General features: G+C 46.5%; 1 protein-coding gene across 3 annotated transcripts in view; it reads left to right on the forward strand.

The window, feature by feature from the left end:
* Positions 1-14,693, forward strand: part of UXS1 (UDP-glucuronate decarboxylase 1) — a 244,680-nt gene that overhangs the window by 151,910 nt on the left and 78,077 nt on the right. The window contains exon 1 of one of the 3 annotated variants that reach the window (XM_084641851.1): positions 41-217. The exons of 1 other annotated variant lie outside the window; for it this stretch is intronic. In XM_084641851.1, coding sequence (XP_084497977.1) covers positions 49-217 — 169 coding nt within the window. In that variant the 5' untranslated portion in view covers positions 41-48. Of the gene's footprint in view, positions 1-40; positions 218-14,693 lie in introns of those variants that run through there. One more of the 3 variants, XM_084641850.1, reaches the window with a different exon arrangement.

Here is a 14,693-nt window from a genome sequence, read left to right on the forward strand (position 1 = left end):
CCCCCCAGCCGAACCACCTCTCACGCCGGGAGCGACGCTGGGCTGCGCATGCGCCCAGGCCGGGGCAGGAACTGGCTGTCGGCGGCGGCTGCGGCGGGCGGAGTTCGCGCCCCGCCGGGGATGGTGAGCACGGCCCCGCTGCTGCGCCTGCTGACCGCCATCGACCGCCGGAGGATGAAGCTGCTCATGGCGCTCGCCCTCGCCGCCTACGTGGCCTGTGAGTGGGGCGCGCTCCGCTGCCGCTGCCCCTTCCGTGGGGCCCCGGCCGGGAGGCTCCGCCGCGCCTCGCCCCCCCCCCCCCCCCAGGCAGCGGTGCATGCCGCTGTGCCCGGCGCTGCAGCCCGGCTGGTCCCGCCCAGCCGCTTGACTCTCCCTGGGAGGAGTTTTTTGGGGGGCGGGTAGGGCCCCCCCGGCCCATGTGCTGCCTTAGCGGGGCAGGGGCAGGGGGTGCCGAGCCCCAGAGGCAGGACGCAGGCCGACGTGCCCGTGGCAGGAGAGCGCCAGGCGCGTTTGCCAGGCTGCTCCGCGTTTGAAAAATTCAGTGTCCCTGGCTGAGCCCCTCCCCCCCTCCGGTGTGTTGTTTTCTGAAGCTGCCCTGCCGTGGTGGTGGTGGTGGTGGTGAGGGACCTCTCCCGCTCCCTACAGACAGCTGATGGTCAGGACAGCAAACGTGCGGCTCCGCCGCTTAGCAGCCGTACTTGTAACGGACGCAGAGCAGCGTTTCAAAGCCAACAAGAGCTGGCCTGGGCATTGGGGGGGCACCTCATCAGGGCTGACGAGCCGGGGGGACAGTTGTACCAGGGTCCTGAGCTCCGGGCCACCTTCCCCCCCCACCCCCCCGACACCCCCCCCAAAAAAAATTCAAATTCCCGCCTAAATAAGGAAGAGGGAGGGAATGGGGCCCCAGCGAACATGATGTACCCCCGCGCAACATTTCTTCTGATGGGCCTGACCATCTAATTGTAGTGTTCAGACTGCCTTGTCCATGGCTCCTGGGTTCTTACTGATCTTTATAACATAACTGTTGAGGGTTTATCTTGTGTGTTTTCTTCTCTGTTGTTTTTGTGTTGAGCTGCTTGTATTACACTGTATTTTGTACGTCACTGAGTAAGACTGAATGTGTTCATGGTCTAGAACTGGTGTGGGGCAGGGATTCCTCAACCTTTTTCTCTCTGAGGCCTCCCCAACATGCTGTACAAACTCCATGGCCCACCTGTGCTACCACAACTGTTTTTCTGGGCCCTTGTTAGGGGGTTGCAAACAGGGCAGTTGCCCAGAGCTCTGCGCCACAGGGGGCCCTCCAAATCTAAGTTGCTCAGGCTTTGGCTTCAGCCCCAAGTGGCAGGGCTTGGAGCCCCGGGGCTTCAGCCCCATGTGGTGGAGCTTCAGCTTTCTGCCCTGAGCCCTAGCAAGTCTAATGCTGGCCCTGTTGGGCAGATCCCATGATACCTGCTCGTGGCCCCCCAGGGAGCCCTGGATTCTGGTTGAGAATCTCTGGTGTGGGGTACAGCTAAGGAGAAAGAAGAAAAGGAGTACTTGTGGCACCTTAGAGACTAACCAATTTATTTGAGCATGAGCTTTCGTGAGCTACCAGAAAGGAAGATGATGTCTGTCTGTATCATGATGATGTCTGTCATGCTCAAATTGGTTAGTCTCTAAGGTGCCACAAGTACTCCTTTTCTTTTTGCGAATACAGACTAACACGGCTGCTACTCTGAAAGCTAAGGAGAAGTTCTCCAGGAGGACAGGTGCCATGTCTCTTCTCGTGTCTGTATAGCACCTAATATCTCTTGAGTGCAAATAGTGATCTTATATTGTGTTTTGTGCAGTACTGAGCATGTTGGATTCTAAGATCCTGGATAGAAGCATAAAAATAGATGGGAGAATATTAAGATAATTATTGAAAAGAACCCAGGTGGCTCACTGGACCTGAATTAAGCTGCAAGGCCCCAGAATTACATGACCCCTCCCAAGTCTTCTCCTCCTGGCTGCCCAGTTCAGTCTATTAGTTTTCGGTGCGCAATGTGTGTATTTAAATTCAATTTATTTTATGCTAGCCCACATTTTTTATTTTCAGTGTGCTGCAGATCTTTCTGTTGACAACAATTAGCTGCACCACAGAAGTTGGCTGGGATGATGCTGGAGACTTCAGCATTTGGGTTGGGGACAATGGGAGCTTTTTATACCCACCAGAGAGACATGTGACCTAGTTTAGTTTTGGGTATGCAGGAGGTAGTTTTAGGCTTTTTTTTTTTTTTGTATTTGTGATGGGATGTATGCATTTCTTCTTTCCTTCTCAGGCAGAGGATATATATCTTGGGAGAAAAGATGTTTGACTTCCATGTTCCCCACCCCATCAACTGCTGGAACAGCTAGCTGCCCCACTGCATCTCAGTAGCTGCAGCTACACCAGTGATGCACACTGTTTCAGCTAAAATGGGACCATTTAAAATAATTCAGTTGCCAACAATAATGATCATTAGACTCCATAGGACAGTTCACATCTCACAAAGATATTTCAGATTGCCTGCAGACTTGGGCAGGCATTGGTACATTGCTTTATATCCATTAACAATTTGAAGGTTTTCTTCATAGTCAGAAGAACTAGAGACTTTATTAAAATGAAAATGTAATGTCTAGAGCACTGTTAAATAGGCAATGTAAAAATAAACTGCCACCTAATTTTGGTTTATGTACCCACATAATTATATTGTCTAGAGGGGCTCCTGGCTCTGGGTAAAATATTGGCTGGGTTGGGTTTTTTTAGCCAGCAGTTCATGTCTACCTTCTAGTGCATGGAATAAAGGGAGAAGGGGAAACAGTGTGAGGACATTTGCTGCATGGCCGTATAGGGTCAGAGATTGTGTCTGCTCCTTCTTTGAGAATCACAAGAATAAGGGAGAAGAGAGAGACTAGTTTTGCATGTGTTTAAGAGTAGCCTGAAATGAAGTAGATAGGTAGCTGTGTAATCCTGCAGGTAGTTGTAAGAGGAGGCTTTCTGCAAATCTGTCATGTCTGATTATTATACTCCTAAATCTTTTGACAGGTTTCAGAGTAACAGCTGTGTTAGTCTGTATTCACAAAAAAAGAAAAGGAGTACTTGTGGCACCTTAGAGACTAACCAATTTATTTGAGCATAAGCTTTCGTGAGCTACAGCTCACTTCATCGGATGCATACTGTGGAAAGTGTAGAAGATCTTTTTATACACACAAAGCATGAAAAAATACCTCCCCCCACCCCACTCTCCTGCTAGTAAGAGCTTATCAAGGTGATCACTCTCCTTACAATATGTATGATAATCAAGTTGGGCCATTGCCAACACAAATCCAGGTTTCTCCCCCCCCCCCCAACCCACGTTGTTAGTTATGATTCTTGCATCTTCAGTATAGTATGACAAGGTGCTGTACTGCACTGATCTGATAGTTTCCTGAGAAACTAAATGTTTTTTGTCTTTACTGTAGAAGGTGTCTATCCCTTCCCCCATTCTTTCAAGTAATATCCCATAAATATACTTTCATCAACACAGTGCATTGGAGTGGTCAGATAATGCCAGCCTGAAGTAGTGTGGCAATTGAGAAAACTGAACTACTGAGCGGACACATGTTCTGGCACAATTTTTTCAAGTTCTCTTAGCGGTGATTAAGTGTTTGAAGGCTATGGACCTCCTTCCTGTTTTTTCCCCTATTCCCATATGTTGAGTTGACTGTTCTTACAAGATGAATTTTATTTGGAATACGGTACAATACTAAGACTGAACATAAATGTTTAAGTATTCCAAACATTGTTTATATAGAGTTCATGCTTCGTGCTTTACATGTATGTGTTGTGATATTTTGGTGGAATATTGCTTGTGGGCATGTGTTTGTAAGCCCCCAAAGAATACTGAGAGAATGAGATTGTTCTAGGAGGCTCTACCCTGGAAGACTCTTTTGGCAGCATGTATTGTACATACACACTTAGCCCCCCTCCCCCCAGTGTGGGTATACGTAGCAGTGTAGGTGGTGGGGTACAGGTTAAGCCAGGGGTGGGCAAACTTCTGGGCCACATCCAGGTATAGAAATTGTATGGTTGGCCATGAATGCTCACGAAATTGGGGTTGGGGTGCGGGAGGGGGTGAGGGCTCTGGCTGGGGGTGTGGGCTCTGGGGTGGGGCGAGAAATGAGGAGTTCAGGGTACAGGGGGGGACTCTGGGGGGGCGGGGTGTGGGCTTTTGGGTGGGGCTGGGGATGAGGGGTTTGGGGTGTAGGAGGGTGTTCCGGGCTGGGACCAAGGGGTTTGGAGAGTGGGAGAGGAATCAGGGCTGGGGCAGGGGGTGGAGGCACGGGGCGGGGGGAGGTGAGGGCTCCAGCTGGGGGTGCACGCTCTGGGGTGGGGCTGGGGATGAGGGGTTTGGGGTGGAGGAGGGTGCTCCAGGCTGGGACCAAGAAGTTCGGATAACGGGGAGGGGGATGAAGGCTGGGGCAGGGGGTTGGGGCGCTGGGGGTGGCTCAGGGGTACAGGCTCCAGGTGGCATTTACCTCAACCTCTTCACAAAGGAATCTACTTCTTAGAGAGTTGGCAAACTGGATGTAGGGCCTACTGAAGCCAACTGAAAAAGTCTCCTTGCATCTCCAGTAGCAAACTGTGCGACTTTTAGGTGTTCATTTTTTTTAAGGACCAGATCCTATAATTGCTCTTCTCTCTGAGCAATCACTTGGATTGCAGTATCGTGTAGAGATTGGTTGCAGAATCAAGCCATGAGTCACTCGTTACAGAACTTAATGATTTATTAGGAACAAGAGATGTCCTTACCTTCCACTTAAGTTTACCCTAAAGACTTTGTAGTCCTCGTTTTTATTAAACTTGTTTCAACTGACTTAAAGGAACACTGTGCACTTGAGCTAGCCTGTAATTCATGTTTTATAAAAACGAAGTCCAAGAGGAATGTTCCACAATAATATTTTTAAAAAATAACTACCCACTGAAAACAGTTAGTTTAAACTCCCCTGCAAGTCTGAAACCCAAACTCTGCAGGGCTAAGAACATGAAAGTGACAATAAACAAAAATGAAATTGACTTAATTTTCATTGTCCAAGACCAGAAAAATCCAAATAGTACACAGACTATAAATAACAAACAAAATAGATTTTAAAAATCTTTCACTTTTTAAAAATATCGTGGCACTAATAATGTACATAAATGTATTTGATTACACCATAGAATCTAAGATTTTAAAAATGGCCATCTAAATGTAGGCTCTTAAGTCCATACTTAGGCAGGTAAATAAATCAGTGATCCTGCAAAGGCTTACGGAGCTGCTCAGCTTCATTCATGTGCATAATCTTATTGATGTATGTAAATCTCTTCAGGATTGGTGTTTTATCTAGGTTTATAAGTCTGGACTTGGAGTTTAATTTTTGGAAATCTTGACTAAGATTTTAAAATTGACTATGCCTTTAAATCTGTAGAGCCCTGCATGGATACAAATTTATATCTGTGGATATAAATCGGTATCTGCGGAACACAGGGCTCTCCCAGGAACTGCAGAATGTGGGGCCACTGCTCCCAAGAGCCAGCTCCCTATGCCAGCAGCTCCTTTGGCATGGCTGTACCTCCCGCAGCCCTGTCCCTGCCCCCCCATCACTTCCACGTAGCTGTCTGTGTCTCCTTCTGGGGGCGTGCGCGACACTTGAACACAAGAGTGTGACCAGAGATAGCTGCTGCCGGTGAGCCTGGTGCTCACCCTAGTGGGCGGGGCTGGGAGTAGTATAGCCGCACCGGAGGAGCTGCCGGTGTGGGGTGCTGGCTTCGGGGAGTGATGGCCCAGCACTGCAGGTCCTGATTTATATCCACATCCTCAGCTATAAATTTGTATCCGCGCAGGACTCTATAAATATGCATAATTTGCTTTAATATCAATATTTTTTTTATAAATCACTTAGTGATGTCTTAATATGATATGGTGATCAGATGTTCTTTATTTTCTTTAAGATGCAAGAATTCCACTTCCAGTATACTGTACTTCAATAATTTTTTGATCATTCACAAACCTTATAATTCCAAGAATGCATATTAGTGGTCTCGCTCCATTTCACCTCAGAAATGTTAGTAATATTCCATAGTGAGGTCTAGTATTACTATGACTTCATTATTTTTGCAAAATATATCACAGTACATTTACTACTATAAAAACTAAATATGCCAAAACAATGTGCAAAATACCCTCCAAAAATGTACTTTGATTTTTTCCTAGTAGTGTTGGCTTACTTAATTGTTAAATTGCAAAATTGGGTGAGTTGCGGTGATCTCCAGATTTGTGTTAATGAGAGACTAATGTATATTCCAACACAGCAAGTAATATAACAAAATAACTAAACCCCTTTGTTTTCAGTTTAAACAGATTTTTTTACCAAACCTCCCCCAGGTTTTACAAAAAGTATTAGTTTCTTTTCCAAATTTCACCCTACTTTTTTATCATTCAAATATATAAAAAATAACTTATTCTATTAGGAAAATACAATACATTGCATGAGGTGTATGTCTTACTGTAATACAGTAGTCTGTATGTATATGCAAAGCTGCCTGTTGAAGTAAGGCTATGAATTAGTCTAGAAGATGCCAACAATAAGCAAATAGGCGTGCGTGCAAGCTCTGAAGTGCGTGAGCATCTGAATGTACTGATGAATCTCATGCCCACCGCATACACATTTCAAGCTGCTTACTCCTGGGGGAATTTTATGCCACTGTGCGTGCGCATAATTTATGTCCCCCGCATATTTCTTTGCTTCCCCGCAGAAAAATGACTTTCGAACGGGGAAGCAAAGGGAAGCCCCAAGAGCGGTCATGCGACCCTCCTCAAGCAGTATGTTTCAGCTGCCCAGGGCAGCTGGCAGAGAGGTAAATCACTGTGGGGTAGGGGGCATGACTGGGGAAGGCCCGGCTGGTGGCTCTTACCCTGCACCGGGCTCAGCAGCTATTCCCAGCAAGGCTGGGGACGAAGGGACTTCTCAAACCAAACCTTAGATTTCTCCCTTGGCTGTAGGAAGCTCTGTAAACTCCCCCCCCCCCCTTCTTCCTGCACCACCCATCGCTCCTTCACTTCAGGGGGAGGGATCCCTGTATGGGGAGCTGCTCCCCCAACCCCCATGCATCCAGACCCCCTCATACCCAAGCCCTCCAACTGAGCATCACGCCCCTCGCACCCAGAACTCCCTGTTCTCCCGACAAGCCCTATTCTCCCATCTACACTTGGATCCTGCCTTGCTGAGCTCACTTTCCCATACTTGGTGCACCTGACACAGAGGGACAGGGCCCTGGGATATTTCTGGGGTAGGCCAGTCCTTGAGCTGTGTCAGGGTTGGGTGCAGCCTCACTGCTGAGTCAGTGTCCTGGGTGGGAGAGCTGCACAGTCATCTATCACCTCTGTGCAGCCAGTGGACCATGCTCCCCAGTGCCATGCTGAAGCCTCCACATTTATTTGACAAATAAAATTTGCAGAATTTTAAAATATTGTGCACAAAATTTTTAAGTTTTTGGTGCAGAATGCCCTCAGAAGTACAAGCTGTTAGCAGGTAACAGTTTAAAGATCTGTCACACTAAAATGGGAAGAAAACAAAATTCTGCATCAGATTATGTTTCAGAACACAAGAAAGTATTGGAAAGTTAAAAAAACAAAAACAGGAGAAAAGGATTAAGTTGAATGTATGCTCTGCAAATGGTATGGCACAATTATTAAATGTAATATTTATAGACTAATAGTTCTAAGTCTACAACAGTAAATTGTTTATTCAAATGAATAGTTTTATTTGGGGATTAGAGATGTGTTGTTTTCTTAAACTCCAAGGTGGCATTGTGTTTTGAGTTCTGTTTTAGTTCTGCAGCAAACCACATTGAATTCTATTAATCAAAACATTAACCTACTGCATACTTTTCCCCCTGTCCTTCCGTCCACCAAAATAAACCCTAATATTTACCCAGAAAAATTAATAATAGTTTTTTCCCCACTGATTTGCACCTGTATTTTGTTGTTATAGTAATAAACACTGATAAATTCCTGGGGAAAAATAAAATAAAATAAAAATCAGCCTACCTATAACTCAGTCATTTAGAACTAGATTTTATTAATAACCTCCAGTTAGTCAAACACTTTCCTTATGGGTCTGTTTCTCCACTGCCTTGCACCTTGTATAGTCATTTACTTTTTTTCCAAGTGAGTGTAAAATGCCACCATTCTCATTTAGCAGTGTTTCACACTGGCTTTGCACAAGTGAAAATTAGTGCCCAAGTGGAATTAGTGGAAAGTAGTGGAGAATCAGACCCTTCGTCTAAGTGTTTGAGTATCTGGAGTGTAACAATTAATACAAGCTAGTTGTAAATGACTTTGAGAGTACCATAGGTCATCCTCAACCGCCCCCCCTCAACTAACTGACCCAGTACAGGTTGGACAAGACAAGGTTATAGTGGTCTGTGTGACATTACACTAGGCCACCTTTCATGTCAGCCTGCTGTTTTGTGAACACATCTGCTTGCGGGCTGAGGGTCTGATGGAGATGCTTTTCATTTGTGGGTGCATACAGATAAGCTTCCTGTCTTGCACTGCTCCCCGTTTGTCAGACCATTGGTCTCAATTCCTGGCTGTGCAGCCCATGGAAATGTATTACAATTCTAGGGCTGTAGTAACTTCTGCATTAGAAATAGGGACAGATTGGCTTGAGGCCAAGATTTTTTTTCCCCTAAGAACATGTTTACCTGGAAAGATGATGAACTGTGTCTCTCCCACCTCAGTCACTGTTGTGTTCTGTGCGGGAGGTGTGTCCCATCAGAGTTATGAAGGGCATAATGGTTGTCTCATCCTTCCCTCTCTCATCTTACAAGTGTTCACCCTTTGGGCTGCATTTTCTCTCTCTTTTCATAGAATCATAGAAATCAGGGTTGGAAGGGACCTCAGGAGGTCATCTAGTCCAGTGCTTCTCAAGCTATCTGATGTGAGGGACCGGCAATTTTTTTTTTCCAGTGTGCGTGCAGACTGGCAGCTGATGGCTCGCAGACCAGCACCGGTCCGCAGACCACCACTTTGAGTAGCACTGATCTAGTACACCACCCTGCTCAAAGCAGGACCAATCCCCAACTAAATCATCCCAGCTGGGGTTTTGTCAAACCTGACCTTGAAAACCTCTAAGGAAGGAGATTCCACCACCTCCCTAGGTAACCCATTCCAGTGCTTCACCAGAAGCTTTTCACAGAAGCCAAGTTGTTACCTGGAAAGTTAGAGCTCTCACCCCTTCAAAATTTCACCTCAGCTGACTGATCATTCTGCCAGGGAAGTTTACCAATCTCTTTGTTAGCCTGTCAAGGTTCTCTGAGCACTGTGGGTAATACCCACCCAACATCAAGAGTCCTTACTGAGAGAGGTGCCCCGTACCCTTACAGTATTGCCTGGGAAACAAAACTGAAGTTTTGGGCAACCTTCAATTGACAGTGTCACTTTCAGAAAACAAGTTTTAAAAATGAAGACTACAGTGCTGCCTGGGAAAGAAGTAGCTATATAATACTTAACTTTGTAGTGTAGACATAGCCTCAGTTGTCTGAAGTTATGTCGACGTACAGCCACCAATATGATTATATCACTGTTGCACGTTCACACTCTGCTCCTCGTGTCGGAGTGCATGTACAGTAGTAGCTCTTGCATTGACAGAGAGCAGTGCACTGTGGGTAGCTATCCCACTGTGCAGCTGACCCCAGGGTGTTTTGGGAAGGGTTTGTAATGCTTTATGAGGCAGGTTCAGTGTCATATGAAGCCGGTTTCTCAATCCCATCATTCCATGGGCATCCTACTAGGGTTCCAGCTGCTTTTCAACTGCACTGGTAACCTGCGAGCCAGCCATCTGTGTCAGACAGCATGGATCCAACACTGCTCTTCAGTATTGTGCTGTGCATTATGAACACAAGGCTATAAGAGGAGCTCAACGGGGGCACTATTCACCACTACCTTGACCCCAGACCTCTCCTTGTACAAGTGGCATGTCTGTGGCACTGCACTAGAGGCAACTGTTTGCCTCCCTGGCCTTCTGCTATGCTTGCCCGCAGCTCTTTGAGTTTTACGCAGCACTGCTGTGTGTCCCTGTCATAGCCATTTCCCTCCATGCCCTGAGCAAGTTCCTGAAGCTGGAGCAGAGCTGTTCCTGCAAAGCCTCCTTTCCCCACAGACCCAGGAGATCCAGCACCTCCCGTGTACTCCAGGCGGCAGTGCATTTGCTGTGTGGAGCTGGCATATTCAGCTGGGAGCTCTCCACACTGAACAAACAGGAAGAGCAAGTTCACCCGTTTACCTGGCTACAGGGCAGTGGAGTTCAAAACAGTGACCAGAGCAGTCGTGAGATACCTCCTGGAGGTCACTTAAGTCAATGTAAGCAATGCAGCATTTACACTTAGGCCTTGTCTACACTACAGGGGAGATTCGATCTAAGCTACTCAATTTGAGTTACATGAATAGCATAACTCAAATAGACGTAACTTAGATCTACTTAACCGTGGGGTCCATGCTACATGATGTCAACAGGAGAGCGATCTGTGATCGATTTAGCGGGTCTTCATTACACCCGCTAAATCGACTGCTGATGCATCGATCGCCACTTGTAGATCCCCCAGTAAGTGTAGACAAGCCCTGAGACTGTTTCGCTATAACTATGTCACCCTAAGCTCTGCGCCTCTCGTGAAGGTGATTTGATTATGTCGGCGTAACAGGAGAGTTAAAGCAGCGGGAGGAGCATTGCAGTGTGTACGTCAACCTAACTGTAGCTGCCTTATGTCAGCAAAACTGTGTAGTGCAGATGTGGCCTTAGTCTGATGTCTCAGCTGCTAGACATGGAGTGCTGCATCTTCCTCTTCACCCCCACAGATTATGGAGTAGCCTTTGTGTTCCCAGAGCACAGGCAGCCTACGGAGGTGTGCTGGACAAATAGGTGCACAAGGCTTATTTTGAGTGGATTAGACCCTTTCGTTTTATCCTGTTTGTTTTTTCTGTAGCTTTTACCCTTACCACAGGAGTTTTGTGAGGATTAAAATCTATACAGCACTTTGTAAATGTAAAAACTAAGCATTGATTTTATCCCATGTTAAGGCCAAGAACTTGCACTCTCCATGTTTCATTTTAAAAACTGTTAACTCTTGAACAACAAACTTTAAAATTTTAAGTGGCCTTAACAAATACCTTAGTTGTAATACTATTTTATATCAACGTAGACACCAACAAGAAAAAGTGATGGCTTTAATTGCCTTGCATATATTTCTTCTCTGACCTGGAAGAAAATCCAAAATACTAGGATCGAACGTGTGAGAGAGAAGAGGGGCGGGAAAACACTCTGTACAGCTTCTCTTGTTGGTGGAAACTACACAAGAACACAACACAATAAGGCCATGGCTACACTAGCACTCATGTCAGCAAAACTTTTGTCACTGAGAGGTGTGAAAAAACCCTCCCCGAGAAACAGAAGTTTTGCCAGCATAAGCACTTGTGTGCACAGATTTTTTTGTTGAAGGATGGCTACTTTTAAACCAGTTGTTGAATGTCCAGGGAGATTGAAGTGTTCTCCTACTGGCTTTTGTATGTTACCATTCCTGATGTCTGATTTGTGTCCATTTATTCTTTTATGTAGAGACTGTCTGGTTTGGCCAGTGTACATGGCAGAGGGGCATTGCTGGGACGTGATGGCATATATCACATTGGTAGATGTGCAGGTGAACAAGCCCCTGATGGTGTGGCTGTTGTGGTTGGGTCCTATGACAGAGTCACTAGGGTAGATATGGGGACAGAGTAGGCAACCTTCAACAAAAAAACTTTAAAAACAGGTTGAAAAGAGAAACTGCAGAGCTACAATTCATTTGCAAATTTAACACCATTAATTTGGGCATGAATAGGGACTGGGAGTGGCTGGCTCAGTACAAAAGCAATTTTACCTCTCTTGGTATTGACACCTCATCAATTATTGGGAGTGGACCACATCCACCCTGACTGAATTGTCATCACTGGTTCTCCACTACTCCCTTCTCTTCATGTGCCAGTATATTTATGCTTGTATCTGTATTTTCACTCTATGCATCTGAAGCTTTTACCCACAAAAGCTTATGCCCAAATAAATCTGTTACTCTTTCAGGTGCCATCGGACTCCTTGTTGTTTTCGTGGATACAGACTAACATGGCTACCCCTCTAAAAATTGAAAGGGTGACTTGGAAGCAAGTGAATGATCAGAAATTGCTTTAAGTGACTTCTGTAATTGACTAGATTGCAAGATGTCATTATCAGTTTACCATGGTTCAGCATGTAATTGCTTCAATTACCCATGCTTAAAAGTACTCACAGGGTATGTCCGTGCCGTAATGAAAAACACACGGCTGGTCCATGCTGGGCGACTTAGGTTTGCAGGGCTCTGGCAAAGGGGCTGTTTAATTGCAGTGTAGACTTTGGGCTCAGGCTGGAGCCTGAGCTCTATGACCCTGTGAGGTAGGAGGGTCCCAGAGCTTGGACTCAAACGTCTACACCTCAGCTGGCATGGTGCAGCCACGGGTGTCTGTTTGCAGTGACACTGTAGACATACCTTCACTGCCTACCTGAGGAATTGGGACCGAGAAAGTTAGAGAACTTGTTGCAGGCAGATTAGGCCCAGCAAATAACTTCTAGATAGTCAAAATGGTGCCAGTGTGCATGCAATGCCTACAGTACTGAAAACAACAACAAAAAATCCAAATTAAAATATCATAGTTAAGAGAACCTAAGTGTCTGAAAGTGTGTATGTTTGAAATGTTCCAGGGGGTGGCTTCATGATTGTGAAATGTACTGTATTCTTTGGGATGAAAGTAAATGTTTTTTCAACTTGGAAAGTGTGAAGGTCTGTAAACAAGAACATGAGTATTTAAAGCTCAGGGCTGTAATTGTTGGTAGCTGATAAGGTACTATAACCTGCTTGCAGTAGGTTATAGTACATAGCAAAAAGGGGTTAAATGGAAAGAAATGGTACCAAAAAAGGGGGGATGAACATGCAAAAAGGAAAACATAAGCGAGGAAAGAATTGATGGGGGAGGAGAAAGATTGTCAGGGAGAGTTGGAGAGAGATACATCTTGTGATGAGAGTCCGATCACATCAGTCCTTAAATGATATTGCTAACTATAATATCACAAGACAAAATAATAAGCATTTATACATAAGCATCCCTTCTTATACAAGTTACCTTACATTTTTCAGTATATCAACCTTCTCTTTAATTCCAGAGTTGATCTCCCAAATACAGTTGCATGGGAGCATGTAGAAGTATACATGGTTGCTAACTTTTCCATGTGATGTTTGTAAAAAAAACAATAAGGGCTGAAGGCAGAGGAATATGTAATACAGCAGAGAAAAGACGTGCAAAGGTGTCTTCCTGGTGTAACTTGGAGATTGGGAATTAGTGCTACCTCCTTTTTGCTATGTGATGACTAGCTCTGGGATAATTGTGTTGTGTGACAATATAGCAGAGGTGGGCAAACTATGGCCCGCGGACCATCCTGCCTGGCTCTTGAGCTCCCAGCCTGGGAGGCTAGCCTCCGGCCCCTGCCCTGCTGTCACCCCTCCCCTGCAGTCTCAGCTTGCTGCGCCACCAGTGCTCTGCCGGGCTGCATGGCTGGTTCCGGCTAGGCGGTGTGGCTATGAGCTCCTGCTGCTCTGAGTGGCATGGTAAGGGAGTAGGGGGGATGAGGGGGTTGGATAAGGGGCAGGAGGTCCTGGGAGACAGTTAGGAGTGGGGGTGTGGATAGCGGTCGGGGCAGTTGGGGGACAAGGAGCTGGGGATTGGATGGGTCGGTGGTTCTGAAGGGGGCAGATAGGGGGCGAGGGCCAAACTGTTTGGGGAGGCACAGCCTTCCCTACCCGACCCTCCATACAGTTTTGGAACCCTGATGTGACTCTCAGGCCAAAAAGTTTGCCTGCCCCTGCAATATAGGGTGGAGGAATGTAAATTCTCTAACCCATCTGGTATAAGTGGTTTGCATATGCTTTGGCACAAACAATTGGAAGCATGTGGTTTCCCATTTTAAAGTTTATGCTGTAATTAGGAGGTAAGGACGTATGATCAGCTGAACTTGAGCTCCAAATGCAACGTTGTGGCCCAAAAGGATGTATAAATAGGGGAATATCGATTAAGAGTAAGGAGATTATATTACCTCTCTATTTGGCACTGATGTGACTACCACAGGAATATTCTGGGCTGGAGCACCCACAGAAAAAAATTAGCAGGTGCTTAGCACCCACTGGCATCCAGCTCCCCCCCTCCCCTCCAGTGCCTCCTGCCCACCGATCATTTCCTCCCTCCCAGCACCTCCTGCCCACCGCAGTCAGCTGTTTCGTGGCATGCAGGAGGCTCTGGGAGGAAGGGGGAGGAGCGGGGAGGGGTCATGCTCAGGGGAGGGGGTGAAACTGGGCGGGAAGGGGCTGGGGGGGGTGAAGGCTTGGGGGAAGCGGTTGGGTGGGGGCTGGGCCTGGGGCGAAGCAGGGGATTGAGCACCCCCCGGACCCTGAGGAAGCTGGTGCCTATAGCTCAGGTGACTAACTCAAGCCACTGCCGGTGCTGCAGTGTCCTATTTTTAGTGTCCTAGCTTGAGCTGAGCTAGTGCAAGTCTGTCTACCTGTGCTGGGAATCACAGTGGTCTACTGCAGTGTAGCTATACCATCATAGGTCACAGAG

Source organism: Lepidochelys olivacea (assembly GCF_965140295.1).
Source record: "Lepidochelys olivacea isolate rLepOli2 genome assembly, chromosome: 1".
Taxonomy (NCBI): Eukaryota; Metazoa; Chordata; order Testudines; family Cheloniidae; genus Lepidochelys; species Lepidochelys olivacea.